The sequence below is a fragment of the Scyliorhinus torazame genome, chromosome 31 (genome assembly GCF_047496885.1).
Source record: "Scyliorhinus torazame isolate Kashiwa2021f chromosome 31, sScyTor2.1, whole genome shotgun sequence".
Taxonomy (NCBI): domain Eukaryota; kingdom Metazoa; phylum Chordata; class Chondrichthyes; order Carcharhiniformes; family Scyliorhinidae; genus Scyliorhinus; species Scyliorhinus torazame.
Window position 1 is genome coordinate 31891567 of NC_092737.1, and position 24956 is coordinate 31916522.

General features: G+C 58.4%; 1 protein-coding gene across 1 annotated transcript in view; it reads left to right on the forward strand.

The window, feature by feature from the left end:
- Positions 1 to 24956, forward strand: part of neurl4 (neuralized E3 ubiquitin protein ligase 4) — a 203993-nt gene that overhangs the window by 90859 nt on the left and 88178 nt on the right. The window contains 6 exon segments of the mRNA XM_072493516.1: positions 1588 to 1750; positions 7765 to 7963; positions 17605 to 17681; positions 19716 to 19794; positions 20780 to 20949; positions 22283 to 22411. Coding sequence (XP_072349617.1) covers positions 1588 to 1750; positions 7765 to 7963; positions 17605 to 17681; positions 19716 to 19794; positions 20780 to 20949; positions 22283 to 22411 — 817 coding nt within the window.

Here is a 24956-nt window from a genome sequence, read left to right on the forward strand (position 1 = left end):
CTGAGCAGGAACAAAGAACAATACCGCGCAGGAACAAAGAACAATACCACACAGGAACAAAGAACAATACCGCACAGGAACAAAGAACAATACGGCGCAGGAACAAAGAACAATACGGCGCAGGAACAAAGAACAATGCAGCGCAGGAACAAAGAACAATACCGCGCAGGAACAAAGAACAATGCAGCACAGGAACAGGCCCTTTCGGCCTTCCTCTCCTGTACCGGTCATGATACCACCCTTGGCCCAAACCCTCAGCACTCCCTTGTGCCGTGTCCCTCCATACCCATCCTATCCATGTGTTTGTCACAACTCAGAAGCCTTTTGGACACTGTTAATGTAAATGAAATATCAATAAAAGTCCATATAATATAAATATATTATGGAACTATAACCTGGACAGCACGGTAGCGCAGTGGTTAGCACTGTTGCCTTCACAGCACCAGGGATCCAGGTTTGATTCCCGCTTGGGTCACTGTCTGTGCAGAGTCTGCACGTTCTCCCCGTGTCTGCGTGGGTTTTGTCCGGGTGCTCCGGTTCCCTCCCACAAGTCCCGAAAGACGTGCTGTTAGGTGAATTGGGACATTCTGAATTCTCCCTCCGTGTACCCGAACAGGCGTCGGAATGTGGCGACTCGGGGATTTTCACAGTAACTTCATTGCAGTGTTAATGTAAGCTACTTGTGACCATAAAGATTATTATTATTAAATAAAACTCCATACAATATAAATATATTGTGTAAATAAATCGATGAAAGTCCATGAGCTCAAGCTTTTACGATGCTTTAATTGCACATCTGGCTCCCCAAAAGCCTCGCTGTGTTGCAAATCAGGAGGTTGAAAAAAATGCCTGCAGCAGTCAGACACACAATAATCCTGGATTTTAACCCTTCACTACCCCAAATACATATAATACAATATATCTGAAATTGCCACACTCTTCCGCAAGTGTCACCCAGAACGATGGCACTCGTGGCGGTGCAGGGTTCCCTCAGCGCTGCACTCGGAGTGTCGGCTGAGCTGATCCTGCCCGCCGGCCTGAACCCAGGCCCTGCTCGCACAGGGAGTGTCACCGAGAGTTCCTGATGGTGAGCCTTCGGCGGTATCGCTTTTCCCACTGTGCTTCCCGGAGGAGAACCCCACGCTGGACAGGAATGGAAGAATGACTCCTTTGACAGCGCCTTTTGATGATCCCGAGGGGTGTTGTGCGTACGGTGCGTCACAGTCCAGTGGGTGACTTTGTGCAGTGCAGTCAGTCTCGATATGACGAATAGAACATTTGAGAGATTGGCCGGGAAGCTCGGCTGAGAAGATGGGTCTTTTTGTGAACATTAATCTTTGTTGTTTTCCGTGTGCGCAGTGCCAGTACCCACTGCCGTAAGTACACCCCAACACCTGCAGCATGCCCAACTTTACAGGCCAAGAATATCTGAGCCGTCAGACATGGCCTGTCAGGGGTCAAGTCGGCTTGGACCCACAAATAATGTGCAGGTGGGGTAAATGCTGTTGCAAATTGTTATTCCTTCCCATCCTGCTTCCTGTTCTAACTTGCGACCTCATTCCTCCTTCCGCTATTGGCTGGCACAAGGCGGGTGATACGGTTGGCGTGATGCGCAAGGAAGACGGGAGTTTGCACTTCTTCGTCAACAACGTGGACCAGGGCCTTGCGGCCTCCAACGTACCGTCCAGCGTTTACGCTGTGGTGGATCTCTACGGCCAAGCTGCCCAGGCCACCATCATCGACGATACAGGTGGGTCTGTCACTTCACCAGCCTTCCCTGCTTAAAGGCACTCTGTGTGAGCAGCCCCAGCCTCTCTGATTGGCTCTCTTGCCTCTCCAGCAGCGCGAGTATCTCGTCCAACAGGCGCTTCCTCGTCACAAACAGGTGGGAAAGGGACAAATGTTGCATCGAGCTTGGCCCAGACACCATGGCCATTGAAAGCTGAGCACATGCGGGGAGGCGGAGGCCATTCGATACAGAGCGGTGGCCCTCGCTCCACTGTCCGCACATTGATTCACGGAATTCCTACAGTGCAGAAGGACGCAATTCTGCCCAGCGGGTCTGTGCCAATGCAGTCGCCAACCCCGCATCCCACTCCCACGCCTCGCATCCCACTCCCCCGTCCCGTAACCCCTACTCCCCCCGCCCCGTAACCCCCGTCCCGTAACCCCCACTCCCCCGTCCCGTAACCCCCACTCCCCCGTCCCGTAACCCCCACTCCCCCCGCCTCACATCCCACTCCCCCCGTCCCGTAACCCCCACTCCCCCGCCCCGTAACCCCCACTTCCCCGCCCCGTAACCCCCACTCCCCCCGCCCGTAACCCCCACTCCCCCCCGCCCCGTAACCCCCACTCCCCCGCCCCGTAACCCCCACTCCGCCCGCCCCGTAACCCCCACTCCGCCCGCCCCGTAACCCCCACTCCGCCCGCCCCGTAACCCCCACTCCGCCCGCCCCGTAAACCCCCACTCCGCCCGCCCCGTAACCCCCACTTCCGCCCGCCCCGTAACCCCCACTCCGCCCGCCCCGTAACCCCCACTCCGCCCGCCCCGTAACCCCCCACTCCGCCCGCCCCGTAACCCCCACTCCGCCCGCCCCGTAACCCCCACTCCGCCCGCCCCGTAACCCCCACTCCGCCCGCCCCGTAACCCCCACTCCGCCCGCCCCGTAACCCCCACTCCGCCCGCCCCGTAACCCCCACTCCGCCCGCCCCGTAACCCCCCACTTCCGCCCGCCCCGTAACCCCCACTCCGCCCGCCCCGTAACCCCCACTCCGCCCCGCCCCGTAACCCCCACTCCGCCCGCCCCGTAACCCCCACTCCGCCCGCCCCGTAACCCCCCACTCCGCCCGCCCCGTAACCCCCACATCCGCCCGCCCCGTAACCCCCACTCCGCCCGCCCCGTAACCCCCACTCCGCCCGCCCCGTAACCCCCACTTCCGCCCGCCCCGTAACCCCCACTCCGCCCGCCCCGTAACCCCCACTCCGCCCGCCCCGTAACCCCCACGTCCGCCCGCCCCGTAACCCCCACTCCGCCCGCCCCGTAACCCCCACTCCGCCCGCCCCGTAACCCCCACTCCGCCCGCCCCGTAACCCCCACTCCGCCCGCCCCGTAACCCCACTCCGCCCGCCCCGTAACCCCCACTCCGCCCGCCCCGTAACCCCCACTCCGCCCGCCCCGTAACCCCCACTCGCCCGCCCCGTAACCCCCCACTCCGCCCCGCCCCGTAACCCCCACTCCGCCCGCCCCCGTAACCCCCACTCCGCCCGCCCCGTAACCCCCACTCCGCCCGCCCCGTAACCCCCACTCCGCCCCGCCCCGTAACCCCCACTCCGCCCGCCCCGTAACCCCCACTCCGGCCGCCCCGTAACCCCCACTCCGCCCGCCCCGTAACCCCCACTCCGCCCGCCCCGTAACCCCCACTCCGCCCGCCCCGTAACCCCCACCTCCGCCCGCCCCGTAACCCCCACTCCGCCCGCCCCGTAACCCCCACTCCGCCCGCCCCGTAACCCCACTCCGCCCGCCCCGTAACCCCCACTCCGCCCGCCCGTAACCCCCACTCCGCCCGCCCCGTAACCCCCACTCCCCCGCCCCGTAACCCCCACTCCGCCCGCCCCGTAACCCCCACTCCCCCCCCGCCCCCGTAACCCCCACTCCCCCCGCCCCGTAACCCCCACTCCCCCCGCCCCGTAACCCCCACTCCCCCCGCCCCGTAACCCCCACTCCCCCCGCCCCGTAACCCCCACTCCCCCGCCCCGTAACCCCCCACTCCCCCCGCCCCGTAACCCCCACTCCCCCCGCCCCGTAACCCCCACTCCCCCCGCCCCGTAACCCCCACTCCCCCCGCCCCGTAACCCCCACTCCCCCCGCCCCGTAACCCCCCACTCCCCCGCCCCGTAACCCCCACTCCCCCCGCCCCGTAACCCCCACTCCCCCCGCCCCGTAACCCCCACTCCCCCCGCCCCGTAACCCCCACTCCCCCCGCCCCGTAACCCCCACTCCCCCCGCCCCGTAACCCCCACTCCCCCCCGCCCCGTAACCCCCACTCCCCCCGCCCCGTAACCCCCACTCCCCCCGCCCGTAACCCCACTCCCCCCGCCCCGTAACCCCCACTCCCCCCGCCCCGTAACCCCCACTCCCCCCGCCCCGTAACCCCCACTCCCCCCGCCCCCGTAACCCCCACTCCCCCCGCCCCGTAACCCCCACTCCCCCCGCCCCCGTAACCCCCACTCCCCCCGCCCCGTAACCCCCACTCCCCCCGCCCCGTAACCCCCACTCCCCCCGCCCCGTAACCCCCACTCCCCCCCGCCCCGTAACCCCCACTCCCCCCGCCCCGTAACCCCCACTCCCCCCGGCCCCGTAACCCCCACTCCCCCCGCCCCGTAACCCCCACTCCCCCCGCCCCGTAACCCCCACTCCCCCCGCCCCGTAACCCCCACTCCCCCCGCCCCGTAACCCCCACTCCCCCCGCCCCGTAACCCCCACTCCCCCCGCCCCGTAACCCCCACTCCCCCCGCCCCGTAACCCCACTCCCCCCGCCCCGTTACCCCCACTCCCCCCGCCCCGTTACCCCCACTCCCCCCGCCCCGTTACCCCCACTCCCCCCGCCCCGTTACCCCCACTCCCTCACCCTTGCCCCGTAACTCCCCCCTCCCCGTAACCCCCATAATCCCTACTCCCCCCTCCCCGTAACCTCCACTCCCCCGCCCCGTAACCCCCACTCCCCCCGGCCCCGTAACCCCCACTCCCTCACCCTTGCCCCGTATCTCCCCCTCCCCGTAACCCCCCACTTCCCTCGCCCCATAATCCCCACTCCCCCCTCCCCATAACCTCCACTCTTCCCCCCCCCCGCCCCGTAACCCCCACTCCCCCCCGCCCCGTAACCCCCACTCCCCCCCCCCCCCCCCCCCCCCCCCGCCCCATAACCCCCACTCCACTCCGCCCCATAACCCCCGGTCCCGTAACCCCCACTCCCCAACCCGGTCCCGTAACCCCCACTCCCCCCCGCCCCCCCCCGGTCCCGTAACCCCCACTCCCCCACGGTCCCATAACCCCCACTCCCCCCCCCGGGCCCGGTAACCCCTCTTCGAGCTTGCTCCTCCATTCAGTATGATAACGCCTGATCCTCGATCTCGATGCCAGACCCACGTGCTCTCCCCTCAACTGAGTCTCGAAATCTACCGTATCTCCTTTCCCAATCACTGTAGACATTGTGTCTGAGCTCAGAGCCCCCCCCCCCCCCCAACACACCCCGGAACCCGATTACCAGGAGGGACTGACTGGAAAAGATGCTGTTGGGGAAAATCCCTCTCCCATCGCTTTGGCTGATAAATGGAACCAAGTGTTATCCTGATCTTCATGCAGAATCAGAGAATAATCCAGCACAAAACAGGCCTTTCGGCCCATCGAGTCGGCACTGACGCATGAAAATCCCCTGAGCTGCCGACCTAACCCCATTCCCCAGCACTCGGCCCACAGCCTCGAACGTTGCGACGTGCCAAGTGCTCACCCGGGTACTTCTTAAAGGGTGTGAGGCAACCCGCCTCTACCCCCCTCCCAGGCAGCGCGTTCCAGACCCGCCTCTACCCCCCTCCCAGGCAGCGCGTTCCAGACCCGCCTCTACCCCCCCTCCCAGGCAGCGCGTTCCAGACCCTCACCACTCTCTGGGGGAAAAGGTTTATCCTCAAATCCCCCCCCCTCGTCCCTCACCTTGAACTTGTGTCCCCCTCGTAACTGACCCTTCAACTGAGGGGAACAGCTGCTCCCTCTCCACCCTGTCCATGCCCCTCAGAATCTTGTCCACCTCGATCAGGTCACCTCTCAGTCTTCTCTGCTCCAGAGAAAACAACCCCAGCCTATCCACCCTCTCTTCATAACTGAAATGTTCCGTCCCAGGCACCATCCTGGTGAATCCCCTCTACCCCCCCTCCAGCGCAATCACATCCTTCTTATAATGTGGCGACCAGAACTGCGCACAGTGCTCCCGCTGTGGCCTCACCAAAGTTCTGTCCAACTCCAACATGACCTCCCTGCTTTTGTAATCACAGCCTCGATTGATAAAGGCGAGGTTTCATTGGTCAGAATATTGAATACAGGAGTTGGGACGTCTTGTTGAAGTTGTACAAGACATTGGTAAGGCCACACATGGAACACTGTGTTCCGTTCTGGTCACCCATGCTGCAAACATCTCTGACTCTCAGTGTCCCATATGCCCGTTGACCGGCCCCGTTGACCGGCCCCGTTAATCTCTGGTGTTCCTCCAGCAATGTGAATCCAGTTGAATGTCAATGGATGCGGTTTAACTGTTCTTTCAGTTGGTGGTTGGAGAGCATTGGGGTAGAACGAGGCCACTTGGCCCATCTAGTCTGCTCGGCCGTTCAATGAGGCCGCGTCCAATCTGATAATCCTCAACTCCACTCTCCCGCCTTATCCCCATAACCCTCGATTCCCTGACTGATTTAAAAACCTGCCTACCTCGGCCTTGAACACACTTCACGGCCCGGCCTCGACAGCTCTCTGCGGCAAGGAATTCCACAGACTCACTCCCCTCTGAGAGAAGAAATTCCTCCTCATCTCTGTCTGAAATGGGAGATCCCCCTCACTCTGAGATTCTGCCCTCTGCTCCTGGACTCTCCCACAAGGGGAAACAACCTCTGAGCCCCTCCCCTGCCTGCACTGTGCTCTGCGGATGTCCCTCGCCACTTCGCGATCCAAGCCAGGAGGTTGTCCAGGTTTCGCTGCCTGCAGGCATCCTTCAAGTTCCCTCACCGTGTCACGGTCAAAACTCCGCCCCATCTCCTATTCCAGGAGCACAGTGGAACCCCCCCCCCCCCCCCTCCACGAGACCCTCCTTCACCTTAATTCCTTAGGCTTTGCACAGAAAAATGCTCTCTCCTAACGGATCTCCCTGAGTTAACCTTCCATCCCTGTACAGATCTGTCTGTATCACTGTTAGGGGCCGGGGAAGTCTATTATGGAATTCACCTGACCTACAACCTTTATGTTGAATTTGGCTGGGATGAGCACAAGAGGCTCCCCTTCAACAGTCTCCCCAGACACTTCAATCAAAATAAGCTTTATTCTAAGAATTGAGTGAACATTTATATAAACAAATTGCAAGACGTTTTATCAACTACAAACAAGACCCCACAGAGCTGCACTAATCTGTGTATAACCCTTAATGAATTCCCCCTTAACTGTTCCAATTCAAAAACAAAATCTCCAAAACCCCTTTTCCCGGGCGTGGCCCCAGCACTCTGCGTTCTTACTTGCATAAGACTGGCTTCTCCTGAGATTCTGACCCCCGTCTCACCAGCAGGTTTAAACCCTTCCGGAAAGCAAACTAGATATTTTATGTTGCCAAAGCAGCAGGGAGGTACAATCAATGTTTTTTTTTTAATGGAGCAGATATTTAAAATGAAAATGGAGAGAGACAGGCCAACTCACTTCTGTTCTCTGTCTGAGTCCACAGCAGCCAAAGTGTGAAAGCGAAACCGGAAAACAAACCTTATCGCCACAGCTCCACCCACACAATGACATCACTGAAGCCACGTGAGGAGACAGAACCCTTTCTTAAAGGGGCACTCCCATGATGTACTCCTCGTTTGTTTGCCAGACAATACACAAATCGCTGTGCGAATGCCCAACAATTGTAGGCCATTAACGGGGGTATGATTAACCCTGAGTTAGCCTGAAAGGCTGTGTGTGTGTGTGGACGTGTGTGTCTACGTGTACCTGATCTGTTTCTGTGGGTTTTCCTGTCCAGACCTGCCCCCTCTTCCTGACGAACCGGTGGATGGCAGTAATCAGATCTCCCCGTGCAGCCTCTTCGCCCTGACGCCCAGCAACGACCTCCGCTTCCACGACCTCCATGGGAACAATGCGGTGATCACCAACGGCGGCCGCACCGCCTTCCGGCAGAACTGCCGCAGCGAATTCAACGACGCCATCGTCATATCTAGCCGGTAAAGCTTACAACCGCGTGTGCCTCAGCCCCAAGCACCAGCTGGGCTGTGTATAGCATCTGTTATGGGTCAAGGTTTAGAAAACTCCAGAATGTGTCATGGAGTTCCCCTGACCCACGATTTTTAATAGATTGTGGTTATGGGGAGCACAAGGGCCCACTTTACAGGTGTGACGCAACCGAGATCTAAAGTACTTTTAAAACAAAACCATGTTTATTTGTAAATCCAGTTAACACTTTATGTTACTAATGGTCTACCAGAAGGATCTGTTTTGGGGCCACTGCTGTTTGTCATTTTTATAAATGACCTGGAGGAGGGCGTAGAAGGATGGGTGAGTAAATTTGCAGATGACACTAAAGTCGGTGGAGTTGTGGACAGTGCGGAAGGATGTTACAAGTTACAGAGGGACATAGATAAGCTGCAGCGCTGGGCTGAGAGGTGGCAAATGGAGTTTAATGCAGAAAAGTGTGAGGTGATTCATTTTGGAAGGAATAACAGGAAGACAGAGAGTACTGGGCTAATGGCAAGGTTCTTGGCAGTGTGGATGAGCAGAGAGATCTCGGTGTCCATGTACATGTTGCAGCTGTATAGAACCTTAGTTAGGCCACACTTGGAGTATAGTGTTCAATTCTGGTCGCCACACTACCAGAACGATGTGGAGGCTTTAGAGAGGGTGCAGAAGAGATTTACCAGAATGTTGCCTGGTATGGAGGGCATTAGCTATGAGGAGCGGTTGAATAAACTCGGTTTGTTCTCACTGGAACGACGGAGGTTGAGGGGAGACCTGATAGAGGTCTACAAAATTATGAGGGGCATAGACAGAGTGGATAGTCAGAGGCTTTTCCCCAGGGTAGAGGGGTCAATTACTAGGGGGCATAGGTTTAAGGTGAGAGGGGCAAGGTTTAGAGTAGATGTACGAGGCAAGTTTTTTACGCAGAGGGTAGTGGGTGCCTGGAACTCTCTACCGGAGGAGGTGGTGGAAGCAGGGACGATAGTGACATTTAAGGGGCATCTTGACAAATACATGAATAGGATGGGAATAGAGGGATACGGATCCAGGAAATGTAGAAGATTGTAGTTTAGTCGGGCAGCATGGTCGGCACGGGCTTGGAGGGCCGAAGGGCCTGTTCCTGTGCTGTACATTTCTTTGTTCTTGTTCTTTGTACATAGATCCCTGAAAGTTGCCACCCAGGTGGAGGGGGTTGTTAAGAAGGCTTACGGTGTGTTAGCTTTTATTGGTAGAGGGATTGAGTTTCGGAGCCATGAGGTCATGTTGCAGCTGTACAAAACTCTGGTGCGGCCGCATTTGGAGTATTGCGTGCAATTCTGGTCGCTGCATTATAGGAAGGATGTGGAAGCGTTGGAAAGGGTGCAGAGGAGATTTACCAGAATGTTGCCTGGTATGGAGGGAAGATCTTATGAGGAAAGGCTGAGGGACTTGAGGCTGTTTTGGTTAGAGAGAAGAAGGTTAAGAGGTGACTTAAATGAGGCATACAAGATGATCAGAGGATTGGATAGGGTGCACAGTGAGAGCCTTTTTCCTCGGATGGTGATGTCTAGCACGAGGGGACATAGCTTTAAACTGAGGGGAGATAGATATAAGACAGATGTCAGAGGTAGGTTCTTTACTCAGAGAGTAGTAAGGGCGTGGAATGCCCTGCCTGCAACAGTAGTGGACTCGCCAACACTAAGGGCATTCAAATGGTCATTGGATAGACATATGGATGATAAGGGAATAGTGTAGATGGGCTTTAGAGTGGTTTCACAGGTCGGCGCAACATCGAGGGCCGAAGGGCCTGTACTGCGCTGTAATGTTCTATAAACCCCTAGTAAACATCTTAACAACTACCAATAATCCCCACAGATACAATATTCTATAAGTAACCCTTCAAAACTGTCCTAACAACATCCATATCGGGTGTGATGCAACAGAGAGCCAAAGTACTTTTAAAACAAAGACATGTTTATTTATGAATCCAGTACACACTTTATAAACCCACAGTAAACATCTTAGTTCAGCACAGTGGGCTAAACAGCTGGCTTGTAATGCAGAACAAGACCAGCAGCGCGGGTTCAATTCCCGTACCGGCCTCCCTGAACAGGTGCTGGAATGTGGCGATAGGGGCTTTTCACAGTAGCTTCATTGAAGTCTACTTGTGACAATAAGTGATTATTATTATTATTATTATTATTATTAACAACTATCGACACCAATAATCCCCACAGATACAATATTCTGTAAGAGACCCTTCATAACTTTCCTAACAACATCCATAAGTCCAAAAGACCCTTTTTGCAGAAAGACAGCAGGTTTAAATTCTCTACAGAAACAGGTATTACTTTGAGTTCAAGAGATCTAGGAGTACAGGTCCACAGGTCATTGAAAGGGGCAACACGGGTGGAGAAGGTAGTCAAGAAGGCAAACGGCATGCTTGCCTTCATTGGCCAGGGCATTGAGTATAAGAATTGGCAAGTCATGTTGCAGCTGTATAGAACCTTAGTTAGGCCACACTTGGAGTATAGTGTTCAATTCTGGTCGCCACACTACCAGAAGGATGTGGAGGCTTTAGAGAGGGTGCAGAAGAGATTTACCAGGATGTTGCCTGGTATGGAGGGCATTAGCTATGAGGAGCGGTTGAATAAACTCAGTTTGTTCTCACTGGAACGAAGGAGGTTGAGGGGCGACCTGATAGAGGTATACAAAATTATGAGGGGCATAGACAGAGTGGATAGTCAGAGGCTTTTCCCCAGGGTAGAGGGGTCAATTACTAGGGGGCATAGGTTTAAGGTGAGAGGGGCAAGGTTTAGAGTAGATGTACGAGACAAGTTTTTTACGCAGAGGGTAGTGGGTGCCTGGAACTCGCTGCCGGAGGAGGTGGTGGAAGCAGGGACGATAGTGACATTTAAGGGGCATCTTGACAAATACATGAATAGGATGGGAATAGAGGGATACGGACCCAGGAAGTGTAGAAGATTGTAGTTCAGTCGGGCAGCATGGTCGGCACGGGCTTGGAGGGCCGAAGGGCCTGTTCCTGTGCTGTACTTTTCTTTGTTCTTTGTTCTTTGTTGAAATCACCCAAATGAACATTAGAACATACAGTGCAGGAGGAGGCCATTCGGCCCATCGAGTCTGCACCGGCACACTTAAGCCCTCGCTTCCACCCTATCCTCGTAACCCAATAACCCCATCTCACCTTTTTTGTCACTAATGACAATTTATCACGGCCAATTCACCTAACCCACACCTCTTTGGACTGTGGGATGAAACCGGAGCACCCGGAGGAAACCCACGCACACACTGGGAGGACGTGCAGACTCCGCACAGACAGTGACCCAAGCCGGGAATCGAACCTGCGACCCTGGAGCTGTGAAGCCACAGTGCTATCCACTTGTGCTACCGCGCTAATTCTTTAGCTTGTAGAGATATCCACACACGACTGCTGGCTTTCACTGCAGCTCTTCACTCTGAAAACAGAATAAAACACACAGACACCCACCAGCTTTTTTTGCTCAAAGCGAAAGTAAAAGCAGAGTCACAGCCCAGCTCCACCCACACACTGACATCACTGCAGCTATTTGATAAACACCTATTTCTTAAAGGCACCTTCACATGACACATCTTTGAGGCAATAAAACATCCACTTACCGTGAGGGACAGTTGAACTGGAAGAAGGTTAGGGCAGAATAATCAACAGTTTGGACAACGAGAGAGGGGTTTGAAGGAGTGAGTGACAGGAGTGAAATCCCGAGTGTCTCACGTTGGCAGCTGAGGGCACATTCGCCTAATGCTGGAGTGAAAAATGAACATCGCTTAATGTCACAAGTAGGCTTCAAATGAAGTTACTGTGAAAAGCCCCTAGTTGCCACATTCCGGCGCCTGTTCGGGGAGGCTGGTATGGGAATTGAACCGTGCTGCTGGCCTGCCTCGGTCTGCTTTAAAAGCCAGCGATTTAGCCCAGTGCTAAAGCAGCCCCATCTCGGATCTCAGCGAGCAGTCGGAGTGATTGACATCGGGGACGCTGTGGAGGCCAGAAACTGCCGAGGGCAGGGAGGGCGGTGGATCTGCGGGACATCCGAGATAGGGAGGCAGAAAGGCCAAGGAGCAACTTGAAAAGGACGCCAATTTTAAAATCGAGGCCTTGCTCCGCGAGGGGACACTGCACGTCAGCGAGCAGTCGGGGTGCGACGGGCGAGCGAGGCCTGGTATGTGCTGAGATTCGGGCAGCGGGATTTGGATGGCCTGGTTCTGAAGTGGAAAATGGGAGGATTAGTTAGGGATAGGGATTGGTGTTAAACCTCATCCCAGAACTGCCAAGCCAGACGAAACGAGCTGGTTCACTCAGTCTGTCATAGAATCATAGAATTTACAGTGCAGAACGAGGCCAGTCGGCCCATCGAGTCTGCACCGGCTCTTGGAAAGAGCGCCCTACTTTTCTTAACCCCCCCCCCCAGCCGTGTGCTGCTGCTGATTAATTTTCCGCAAAGAAGTCGACGAATGGTTGCCACCTCCGGGCGAACCCTAACATTGACCCTCTCAAGGCGAACATGATTTTCTCTAGACAGGGAAAGCTAGCCATGTCCGATAGCCAGGCCTCCGACTTCGGGGGCTTTGAGTCCCTCCAAGCTAATAGTATCCGTCTCCGGGCTACCAGGGACGCAAAGGCCAGAACGTCTGCCTCTTTCTCCTCCCGGATTCCCGGGTCTTCCGACACCCCGAAAATCGCCACCTCTGGACTCAGTGCCACCCTTGCTTTTAACACCGTGGACACGACATCCGCAAACCCCTGCCCAAATCCCCGAAGCTTCGGACATGCCCAGAACATGTGGACATGGTTCGCTGGTCCTCCCGCACACTTTGTGCAGCTGTCCTCCACCCCAAAGAATCTGCTCATCCGGGCCACTGTCATGTGAGCCCGGTGAACGACCTTGAATTGTATCAGGCTGAGCCTGGCACATGTTGTGGACACGTTGATTCTACTCAACACGTCTATCCCACCTCCCAGCTCCTCCTCCCACTTGCGTTTCAGCTCCTCGGTCTGCGTCTCCTCTGACCCCATAAGCTCCTTATAGATGTCCGAGACGCTCCCTTCTCCGACCCACCCTCTGGAAACTACCCTGTCCTGAATCCCCCTTAGCGGTAGGAGCGGGAAGGTTGACACCTGTCTGCGTAGGAAGTCCCACACCTGCAGATACCTGAATTTGTTTCCCCTCGCCAACCCAAACTTCTCCTCCAGCGCCCTCATACTCGGAAAGCTCCCCTCTATGAACATATCCCCCATCCTCTCAATCCCTGCTCTCCGCCATATCCGGAACCCCCCATCCATAGTCCCCGGGGCAAACCGGTGATTATCACAGATTGGGGTCCAGACCGATGCTCCCTCTGCTCCCACATGTCTCCTCCATTGCCCCCAGACTCTCAGGGCTGCCACCACCACTGGGCTGGTGGAGTACCGTGCTGGCGGGAACGGCAGAGGCGCAGTTACCAACGCCCCCAGACAGGTGCCCTTACATGAAGCCGCCTCCATACGCTCCCATGCCGACCCCTCCCCCACCACCTACTTCCTGATCATGGCGATATTAACCGCCCAGTAATAGTTGCTAAAGTTTGGCAGCGCCAGCCCACCCTCTCCCCGACTCCGCTCCAGCATTACCTTCCTCACTCGCGCCTGCCCGCCCAGACGAAGCCCGTCATCACGCTGTTGACCCGCTTAAAAAAGGATAAAGATGGGGAGACACTGAAATACAAACAGGAATCTCGGGAGGACGGTCATCTTCACCGTCTGCACCTTCCCAGCCAGAGACAACGGAAGCGCAATAGGGGCTGGTTTAGCACACTGGGCTAAATCGCTGACTTTTAAAGCAGGCCAGCAGCACGGTTCAATTCCCGTACCAGCCTCCCCGAACAGGCGCCGGAATGTGGCGACTAGGGGCTTTTCACAGTAAGATAACTTCATTTGAAGCCTACTTGTGGTAATAAGCGATTTTCATTTTATTTCATCTCCGAAAATCGTCCTTCATTTGGTCCACCTACAGCCAGCTCAAACAACAGTGCGGAGAGGGGGAATCCCTGTCCCGTCCCCAGGTGCAGTCTAAAATAGTCCGATATTGTCCTATTCGTCCGTACGCTTGCCGCAGGAGCCTGATACAGCAACCTGACCCAGTCAATAAAGCCCCGCCAAAATCCGAACCGTCCCAGTATCTCCCACAGATAATCCCATTCTACCCGATCAAAAGCCTTTTCTGCGTCCATTCCGACCACTACCTCCACCTCCCTACCTTCCGGGGGGCATCATGATCACATCTAACAGCCTTCTTACATTGGCCACCAACTGCCTGTCCGAAACAAACCCCGCCTGGGTCCTCCCCAATAACATCCGGAACACAATCCGAGAGGACAAGATTTGGGCCAGCAACTTGGCATCTACATTCAGTGGCGAGATCGGCCTGTAGGACCCACACAGTTCTTGTCCGGCTTAAGAATCGGCGAAATTGTTGCCTGTGACATCGTCGGGGGCAGCACCCCTCTTTCCCTCACCTCATTGAACATCCTCAATAACATCGGCCCCAGTATCCCAGAGAACTTTTTATAAAACTCCACTGGGAACCCGTCTGGACCCGGGGCCTTGCCCGTCTGCATATGGCCTTCAAGCCCTCCACTATCTCCTCCAGCCCGATCAGGGCCCCCAGCCCTTCTACCCGCTCCCCGTCCACCTTTGGGAAATTCCGCCCCTCCAAGAAGTACCTCATCCCCTCCTTCCGACCTGTAAGAGCGCCCTACTTAATCCCATGTCTCCATCCTATCCCAGTAACTCCACCTAACCTGCACACCTTTGAACTGTGGGAGGAAACAGGGGCACCCGGAGGAAACCCATGCACACACTGGGAGAACAGTGACCCAAGCCGGGAATCTAACCCGGGACCCTGGTGTAGAGAAGCAACGGTGCTAACCACTGTGCTACCTTGCCGCCCAGAATGCTGGAGCATTCTGACGAGACACTCCCCTCCCTGACCTCGGTCACCATCGTCTCCTTCCCTCAATGTAACTTGGGGACAGAGAAACATCCAACAGAAAGAATTCAGGCCCAGTGTGGGAGTGAACATTCTGCAACATTCCTCCTCAGTTGCCCTCGGGGGTTCGATCGAGTCCCTCCCTCGGGGGGGGGGGTTTCGATCGAGTCCCTCCCTCGGGGGTTCGATCGAGTCCCGCCATCGGGGGTTCGATCGAGTCCCTCCCTCGGGGGTTCGATCGAGTCCCTCCCTCGGGGGTTCGATCGAGTCCCTCCCTCGGGGGTTCGATCGAGTCCCTCCCTCGGGGGTTCGATCGAGTCCCTCCCTCGGGGGTTCGATCGAGTCCCTCCCTCGGGGGTTCGATCGAGTCCCGCCCTCGGGGGTTCGATCGAGCCCCTCCCTCGGGGGTTCGATCGAGTCCCTCCCTCAGGGGTTCGATCGAGTCCCTCCCTCGGGGGTTCGATCGAGTCCCTCCCTCGGGGGTTCGATGGAGTCCCGCCCTCGGGGGTTCGATGGAGTCCCGCCCTCGGGGGTTCGATGGAGTCCCGCCCTCGGGGGTTCGATGGAGTCCCTCCCTCGGGGGTTCGATCGAGTCCCTCCCTCGGGGGTTCGATCGAGTCCCTCCCTCGGGGGTTCGATCGAGTCCCTCCCTCGGGGGTTCGATCGAGTCCCTCCCTCGGGGGTTCGATCGAGTCCCTCCCTCGGGGGTTCGATCGAGTCCCTCCCTCGGGGGTTCGATCGAGTCCCTCCCTCGGGGGTTCCATCGAGTCCCTCCCTCGGGGGTTCCATCGAGTCCCTCCCTCGGGGGTTCGATCGAGTCCCGCCCTCGGGGGTTCCATCGAGTCCCGCCCTCGGGGGTTCCATCGAGTCCCGCCCTCGGGGGTTCGATCGAGTCCCGCCCTCGGGGGTTCCATCGAGTCCCGCCCTCTGGGGTTCCATCGAGTCCCTCCCTCTGGGGTTCCATCGACTCCCTCCCTCGGGGGTTCGATCGAGTCCCTCCCTCGGGGGTTCGATCGAGTCCCGCCCTCGGGGGTTCGATCGAGTCCCGCCCTCGGGGGTGAGGCGCGGTACAAAGGGGGTGATGAGCGTCAGGCACAAGATGGTGGGCGCGAGAGGGGCGGAGGCGATCGCGTAGGGTGCAAGAGATGCGAGGAGGCGGGTGAAGCGGGCCGCCAGGGGAGAGGTAAGCCGGTCGTGCCCTCAACGGGCCCCTCTCACGCTAGGCCGTCTCAGAAAATACTTTATAAATTAAGTTTCTTTATGTTCCTACCGATTGTGCGGAAACAGTATTTTTTTGGTTTGGCTCTTCACCGTATTCTGGGCTGGGTGGGAGATTGAGAATCAGTTTTCCTGGAACTGGCAGCTTTGTTTTGATTGGGGGACGGGATTGATTCCTGGTCTGAAAGGCTTCTCCTTTGTTGAGAGATTGAGCAAAATGGGCCGATGTTCTCAATGTGGGAATGGGAGGCGACCTGATTGATAACTCCCCTTGGGCGGACTCCCTGGACCTCCCCTCGGGCGGACTCCCCGGGCCTCCCTCGGGCGGACTCCCCGGGCCTCCCCTCGGGCGGACTCCCCGGGCCTCCACTCGGGCGGACTCCCCGGGCCTCCCCTCGGGCAGACTCCTCGGGCGGACTCCCCCGGCCTCCCCTCGGGCGGACTCCCCGGGCCTCCACTCGGGCGGACTCCCCCGGCCTCCCCTCGGGCGGACTCCCCCGGCCTCCCCTCGGGCGGACTCCCCCGGCCTCCCCTCGGGCGGACTCCCCGGGCCTCTCCTCGGGCGGACTCCCCGGGCCTCCCCTCGGGCGGACTCCCCGGGCCTCCCCTCGGGCGGACTCCCCGGGCCTCCCCTCGGGCGGACTCCCCGGGCCTCCCCTCGGGCGGACTCCCCGGGCCTCCCCTCGGGCGGACTCCCCGGGCCTCCCCTCGGGCGGACTCCCCGGGCCTCCCCTCGGGCGGACTCCCCGGGCCTCCCCTCGGGCGGACTCCCCGGGCCTCCCCTCGGGCGGCCTCCCCGGGCCTCCCCTCGGGCGGCCTCCCCGGGCCTCCCCTCGGGCGGCCTCCCCGGGCCTCCCCTCGGGCGGCCTCCCCGGGCCTCCCCTCGGGCGGCCTCCCCGGGCCTCTCCTCGGGCGGACTCCCCGGGCCTCTCCTCGGGCGGACTCCCCGGGCCTCCCCTCGGGCGGCCTCCCCTCGGGCGGACTCCCCGGGCCTCTCCTCGGGCGGCCTCCCCGGGCCTCCCCTCGGGCTGACTCCCCCGGTCCTCCCCTCGGGCGGACTCCCCGGGCCTCCCCTCGGGCGGCCTCCCCGGGCCTCCCCTCGGGCGGACTCCCCGGGCCTCCCCTCGGGCGGACTCCCCGGGCCTCCCCTCGGGCGGACTCCCCGGGCCTCCCCTCGGGCGGCCTCCCCGGGCCTCCCCTCGGGCGGCCTCCCCGGGCCTCCCCTCGGGCAGATTTGTGGACACAGAGTAAATGGAGGAATATTGGGATCGGGCAATGGAAGTGGAAGATCAGCCGTAATCAGAGTGAATATTCGGAATCTCCAACTGCAATTTCCGATATTCTCTGCTTCTGTGTCACTATTTAACTTTTAGACGCATGTGGCAAACGGGCAGTTTTGTTGATTTGCTTTTCAGAGCATTGAGAGAAGGGGAAATGTTTGAGATTCTGATTCAGAAGATGGTTGATCGATGGTCTGGGTCCATTGAGGCAGGTGAGTAACGAGGCAGGCTGGGTCTATCTGGAGCGAGTTGTGGAGAACGGAGGTGGTGGCGGGCGAGGGGGCTAGTGTGCGCGCCTGCCTGTTGTGTGCGGGCCTGCCTGTTGTGTGCGGGCCTGCCTGTTGTGTGCGCGCCTGCCAGTTGTGTGCGCGCCTGCCTGCCTGTTGTGTGCGCGCCTGCCTGCCTGTTGTGTGCGCGCCTGCCTGCCTGTTGTGTGCGCGCCTGCCTGCCTGTTGTGTGCGCGCCTGCCTGCCTGTTGTGTGCGCGCCTGCCTGCCTGTTGTGTGCGCGCCTGCCTGCCTGTTGTGTGCGCGCCTGCCTGCCTGTTGTGTGCGCGCCTGCCTGCCTGTTGTGTGCGCGCCTGCCTGCCTGTTGTGTGCGCGCCTGCCTGCCTGTTGTGTGCGCGCCTGCCTGCCTGTTGTGTGCGCGCCTGCCTGCCTGTTGTGTGCGCGCCTGCCTGCCTGTTGTGTGCGCGCCTGCCTGCCTGTTGTGTGCGCGCTTGCCTGCCTGTTGTGTGCGCGCCTGCCTGTTGTGTGCGCGCCTGCCTGTTGTGTGCGCGCCTGCCTGCCTGTTGTGTGCGCGCCTGCCTGCCTGTTGTGTGCGCGCCTGCCTGCCTGTTGTGTGCGCGCCTGCCTGCCTGTTGTGTGCGCGCCTGCCTGCCTGTTGTGTGCGCGCCTGCCTGCCTGTTGTGTGCGCGCCTGCCTGCCTGTTGTGTGCGCGCCTGCCTGCCTGTTGTGTGCGCGCCTGCCTGCCTGTTGTGTGCGCGCCTGCCTGCCTGTTGTGTGCGCGCCTGCCTGCCTGTTGTGTGCGCGCCTGCCTGCCTGTTGTGTGCGCGCCTGCCTGCCTGTTGTGTGCGCGCCTGCCTGCCTGTTGTGTGCGCGCCTGCCTGCCTGTTGTGTGCGCGCCTGCCTGCCTGTTGTGTGCGCGCCTGCCTGCCTGCCTGCCTGTTGTGTGCGCGCCTGCCTGCCTGTTGTGTGCGCGCCTGCCTGCCTGTTGTGTGCGCGCCTGCCTGCCTGTTGTGTGCGCGCCTGCCTGCCTGTTGTGTGCGCGCCTGCCTGCCTGTTGTGTGCGCGCCTGCCTGCCTGTTGTGTGCGCGCCTGCCTGCCTGTTGTGTGCGCGCCTGCCTGCCTGTTGTGTGCGCGCCTGCCTGCCTGTTGTGTGCGCGCCTGCCTGTTGTGTGCGGGCCTGCCTGTTGTGTGCGGGCCTGCCTGTTGTGTGCGGGCCTGCCTGTTGTGTGCGGGCCTGCCTGTTGTGTGCGGGCCTGCCTGCCTGTTGTGTGCGCGCCTGCCTGCCTGTTGTGTGCGCGCCTGCCTGCCTGTTGTGTGCGCGCCTGCCTGCCTGTTGTGTGCGCGCCTGCCTGCCTGTTGTGTGCGCGCCTGCCTGCCTGTTGTGTGCGCGCCTGCCTGCCTGTTGTGTGCGCGCCTGCCTGCCTGTTGTGTGCGCGCCTGCCTGCCTGTTGTGTGCGCGCCTGCCTGCCTGTTGTGTGCGCGCCTGCCTGCCTGTTGTGTGCGCGCCTGCCTGCCTGTTGTGTGCGCGCCTGCCTGCCTGTTGTGTGCGCGCCTGCCCGCCTGTTGTGTGCGCGCGCGCCCGCCTGTTGTGTGCGCGCGCGCCCGCCTGTTGTGTGCGCGCGCGCCCGCCTGTTGTGTGCACGCGAGCGGGAGCCTTTTGTGGGTGTGTTTTGGGGTAGCGTCTGTCTGGATTGTGTCGGATGCGTGTGTATTCGGTTAGTTTGTGTTGGGAGAAGTCACGTGTGTTTGAGCTGTGTGACACATATTGGGGTCTAACGTCTGCCTGTGTTAATTGTCCAGGTTGTGTTTGGTCCTGTGTGCAGGGTCGCATGCTGCATGTGGGGCTTTTCGGACGTGTTGGGAGCGTTGTGCAGACTGACTTTAGTTTGTGTCGAATGCAGTTTAACAAGCTGCCGGCTGTCGCGCGTGTTGTGTTTACTCTGCTGTATATTTTCCCTTATTGACCACTTTAATGACGTCTTTCCTGTCATAGTTAATATTGAGAATCCCCCTTATTTAGGAGTTACAGCAATCCGTCCAGAAGATCTGGAGTTTCCCAGCACCATGACGGATATTGACTATGACACTTGGATGCTGAGGTACGGCAGGGTCTGAACGTTCTGTTTGGTGGGGGCTGGGTTGGAGTTGGCCGGGGTTGGGGGTTGGGGGGGGGGGGCGGTGGTGACGATAATCTGGGTGTATTGGGACAGGCGGAGGTCTCGATCGCCGCATAAAATCCTCACGTGCTTCACGAGCTTTGATCGACTTTTAAGCCGCGTGAACTTGGTCGGGCAGACGAGAGAGAGAGAAGCGGAAGGGGTTGAGGGAGGGAATTGAAGAGCTGGGGTCCAGCCAGCCGAAGATAAGGACACCAGAGGTGGGGGCGCTGACAGCCAGGGATGCGTTAGATGCGGATATCGGAGGAGATTCCAGAGATGAGGGGACGAGACCATGGGGGGACTGGCCAGAAGGGGAAAGAGTTTTTGCAGAGTTACAGTCGGGCCAGCAGCAGTGTTAGTGAGCACAGGGCGGCACAGCGGTTAGCACTGCTGCCTCACAGCGCCAGGGTCCGGGGTTCGATTCCGGCTTGGGTCACTGTCTGTGCGGAGTCTGCACGTCCTCCCCGTGTGTGCGTGGGTCTCCTCCGGGTGCTCCGGTTTCCTCTCACAGTCCAAAGATGTGCAGGTCAGGTGGATTGGCCGTGATAAATTGGTCCAAAAGGTTAGGTGGGTTGCGGGGGAGTGGTCCTAGGTAGGGGTCTCTTCCACCGGGCCGGTGTGGACTCGATGGGCCGAATGGTCGTCTCCGCACTGTAGCGATTCTATGACGACACTCGGCCCTCGAGCCTATTCCCGCCACTGAATCAAATCTCAACTGGGCTGGACTTTGATGTCTTTTGCTCTCAGGAACATCCCCATAGTTTGCTTGGCCAGTGATGATAGGAGCTGGCCCCTGTTGTGCGGCGTCACCGATCCTCGTGTGCGGGTGTGTGTTGTTCGGTGCTTGTCACAAGCAGCGACAGTTCTTGACGTCTGTCTGGTGGTCTTGTCCTCACTCCCACCGCCTCCCTTACCCCCTCCGCAGTGGCACCGCCATCATGCAGGACGGAAACACCATGCGGAACAACTACGGCTGCGACCTGGACTCGCTGACCACTGGCTCGCGAATTGGGATGATGCGGAACTTGAATGGCGACCTCCATTACTACATTAACGGGGTGGATCAGGGAGTGGCCTGCTCCGGGCTACCCCCAGGTAAATCAGCGCGTGCGCTGGGCGGGGGTGGCGTCCGACTGCGGGTAGAGGGCGGGCCCGCGGCTCCACATTGATTCGCAAGTCCCACTCCCGCCCACCCCAGTGAGATAGCGGTCTGTTGGTCAAAAGGACAAAGTACAGCACAGGAACAGGCCCTTCGGCCCTCCAAGCCCGTGCCGACCATGCTGCCCGACTAAACTACACTTCCTGGGTCTGTATCCCTCTATTCCCATCCTATTCACGTATTTGTCAGACATGTTATGGCTCAGTCGGAATTTTCTCCTCTTTCGCACTCTCACACTCTTGTCTTTCTCTTGCACTCTAGCTCGCTCTCATTCGCTCTCCTGTCCCCTCGCCCTTGTACACTCCTGCATGCGCGCGTGTCCCCTCTCGCACTCCCTTTCGCTTGCTCTCGTTTGTCTACATGTCAGAAGGGATGGGTGGCACGTTAGCGCAGTGGTTAGCACCGCTGCCTCACAGCGCCAGGGTCCCAGGTTCGATTCCCGGCTTGGGTCACTGTCTGTGCGGAGTCTGCACATCCTCCCCGTGTCTGCGTGGGTTTCCTCCGGGTGCTCCGGTTTCCTCCCACAGTCCAAAGATGTGCAGGTTAGGTGGATTTGTCAATTGCCCCTTGGTGTGCAACAATTAGGTGGGGTTAGGGGGGTTACAGGGATAGGGTGGGGGGGGCGGGTAGTCCTACGCAGGGTGTTCTTTCAGAGGGTCGGTGTAGGCTCGATGGGCCGAATGGCCTCCACCTGCACTATACAGATCTACCTTGCCGGGAAGGTTGTGCATTTAAACCGCCATTGTGGAGACTTGAGCCCGTTCCCAAGCTGACACGCTCCAGTTGTCAAGGCGACTCCGTCGTTCAAATGAGGGATTAAAACTGCCCACACCCCCCGTCCCCCGTCCCCATCCACTCCGACGGAAGATCCCCTCCCCCCCCCCCCCCCCCCCAGCCCAGTCTCCGCTTCCTCTTTATCGAGAGACGAGAGCCCGATCCTGCCCAGTCTTTTCCGACACTCCGCGTTGGATTGGCGGCCAAGATCACCAAGGGGTCACCGCTGGGTCAACAGGCGGGGGGGGGGGGGGGGGGTGTCAGGAGATTCCCCTTGGCCAACGCCAGCAGGCTTTCAGTCAGTCAACTCAACGCAGGCCCGTATGGTCAGCAGGGTTTGCCCTGGTCTCCAAGGCTCCGCCCCCTCAGATGGGGGCACCTGTTAATGTTTAGCTCGGGCTGGTGAGGGCGGTGCGGGGAGGCGCTGATTTTAATTTGAGCTCAGCAAGTGTTGTGTGGCTGCTGTTATTGTCCTGTTTCCTCTCGCCCTTGCAGAGCTGTACGCTGTGGTCGATCTGTACGGGCAGTGTGTCCAAGTGTCCATTACCAGCGGCTCGCCACCCGTCGACAACAGCCTGTCACTGAGTAACGCCACTGAGAAATCTTTCCCGATACATTCCCCAGGTAGGCACGCACCTCCCCATCGACACTCGTTCTCTCTCCCCTCCCGCGCCCCACCCTGCTGTCTCAACTAGCCAGGGCGACACAGCCCACCGAGCTACGGGTTTCCGTCGACGAGCTTTATTGGGGCAGGTGGAGAGGCGTTTGTGGGAGGGGGGCGGGGTTCCGGGCACCGTATTCGGCCCCTCTGCCTTTGGGCTAGCCAGGAGAGAAGACAGTGGCCGGTGTTGGGGTTCAGTGGACCCCCCCCCCACCCTGCTCTCTGCCCCCCCTCCCTCCCCCCACTCTCCCGACCATCCCCATTTCCCCCACTCCCTCCAAAGGCCTGAGGATCGGCAGAATTCAGCCTCCCCTTCCACGTTTACCCCGTGACTGGGGGGGGGGGGACGACTGGGAAAGCCGGACTGGTTAAAGGGGAGCTGAGATCGGCGGGTGACAGCTGCAATGTTGCTGCCCCCTGGCCTGTGAGCGCGTTTACTCCTGCAGTTACTGAGCAGCGTTGGAAATTGCCCTTTCTGACGAGGGAGGATATGTGTGCACCTCCCACGATCGCTGTATGACCGCAACCGCACGTGGTTTTACAATTCCTTGTGAGCAGGATATACTGGTTGGGGCTGGTTCAGCACAGTGGGCTAAACAGCTGGCTAGTAATGCAGACCAAGGCAGGCCAGCACAGGTTCAATTCCCGTACCGGCCTCCCCGAACAGGCGCCGGAATGTGGCGACTAGGGGCTTTTCACAGTAACTTCATTTGAAGCTGTGACAATAAGCGATTTTCATTCGTTTCATTTGATACACATCGCTGGGGCTCCGTCGCAACTGCTCATTTACCTTGGTGCCGATAGAAAGTGGGAGAGCGTGGGGGAGCGTTGAGTCCTGCAGACACAAAGTATAGGAGAGGGAAATAGGCAACAGGACGTGTGGCTTTGTGTGTGTGTGTGTCCCTCACTTTTTTAAACAAAATGTCGGAAATATGCACAACCTGGTAGAGAAAAGCAGCATGTACAGAAACTTTAAATTGTCCGCTCCATCTCTCCCCCAAAGTAACGGCGCATTTCCAACCACGAGTTTGCTCTGATTAGTAAGTGTATAATTCAGACCCCTGATGTAGTGAGTTCGCTTCAGGCACCTGAGACTGGTGTTATGGGCCAGGGTTTTAAAAAAAACTCCAAAGAATATTATGTTGTTCACCTGACCTCTAACTTTATGTTGAATTTAGCTGGGATGAGCACAACAGTCTTCACTTCAGGTGTTATTCAACCGAATTCTTCGGCGCTTTTAATCAAAGAATTTAGTTAACATTTGTATCAACACACAGCAAGAATTGTTATCAATTACAAACATAAATACCCACACACAGCTTCAGTAATCTATGTATAATCCATAATGAATTCCCCCTTAACTGTTCCAATTCAATAACAAAATCAAAGTAAAACGAGAACCCCCTTTTCAAAGGCGTGGCCCAGCACACGGCACTCTCACTGGTATCAGACTTGTTATTGATACTCTGTTCCTCTTTTCTTTTCTTTTTTTTAAACTATGTTTATTCAAAGTTTTCAAAACATTTTTACAAAACACTCCAAAAAGGAAGGAAAATATACAGAAAAAAAATAAAAAGCCTTACACATCCCCTCCAACAACTTAAACCACTAAACATTCAACTATCTAACAAACTAAGAACAAAAATGGGGCAAACGCCCCTTGCAATAATAAAAACAAGCCAAACCCCCCCCCCCCCCGGGCTGCTGCTGCTGACCTCCTAACGCTCCGCGAGAAAGTCCAGGAACGGTTGCCACCGCCTGGAGAACCCCTGCACAGACCCTCGCAAGGCAAACTTTATCCTCTCCAACTTGATGAACCCTGCCATGTCATTGATCCAAGCCTCCACCCTCTGGGTTTTCGCATCCCTCCACATTAGTAGGATCCTCCTCCGTGCTACCAAGGACGCAAAGGCCAGAACTCCGGCCTCTTTCGGCTCCTGGAGTCCCGGCTCATCTGATACCCCGAATATTGCTATTCCCCCAGCTCCAAGACTTTGGACATAGCCTTTGCGAAGCCCTTCCAGAACCCCTCTAGCGCTGGGTACGGCCAGAACATATGAGCGTGATTTGCTGGGCTCCCCGAGCACCTCACGCATCTGTCCTCCACTCCAAAAAACTTGCACATCCTCGCCCCTGTCATATGTGCCCTGTGAACCACTTTGAACTGGATCAGGCGAAGTCTGGCGCAAGACGAGGAGGAGTTAACCTTGCCCAGGGCCTCCGCCCACAAGCCCTCATCCAGTTCCTCGCCCAGCTCCTCCTCCCACTTGCCCTTCAGCTCCTCCACCGAGGCTTCCTCCGCCTCCTGCAACTCCTGATAGATCGCGGAGACCTTGCCCTCTCCCACCCGAGGTCACCCTGCCCTGAATCGTCTGTGCGGGAAGCAGCGGAAATTCCCTTACCTGCCTTCTCACAAACGCTCTCACCTGCATGTACCTAAGAGCGTTTGCGGGGGGTAACCCAAATTTCTCCTCCAGCGCCCCCAGGCTAGCAAAAGCCCCATCGATA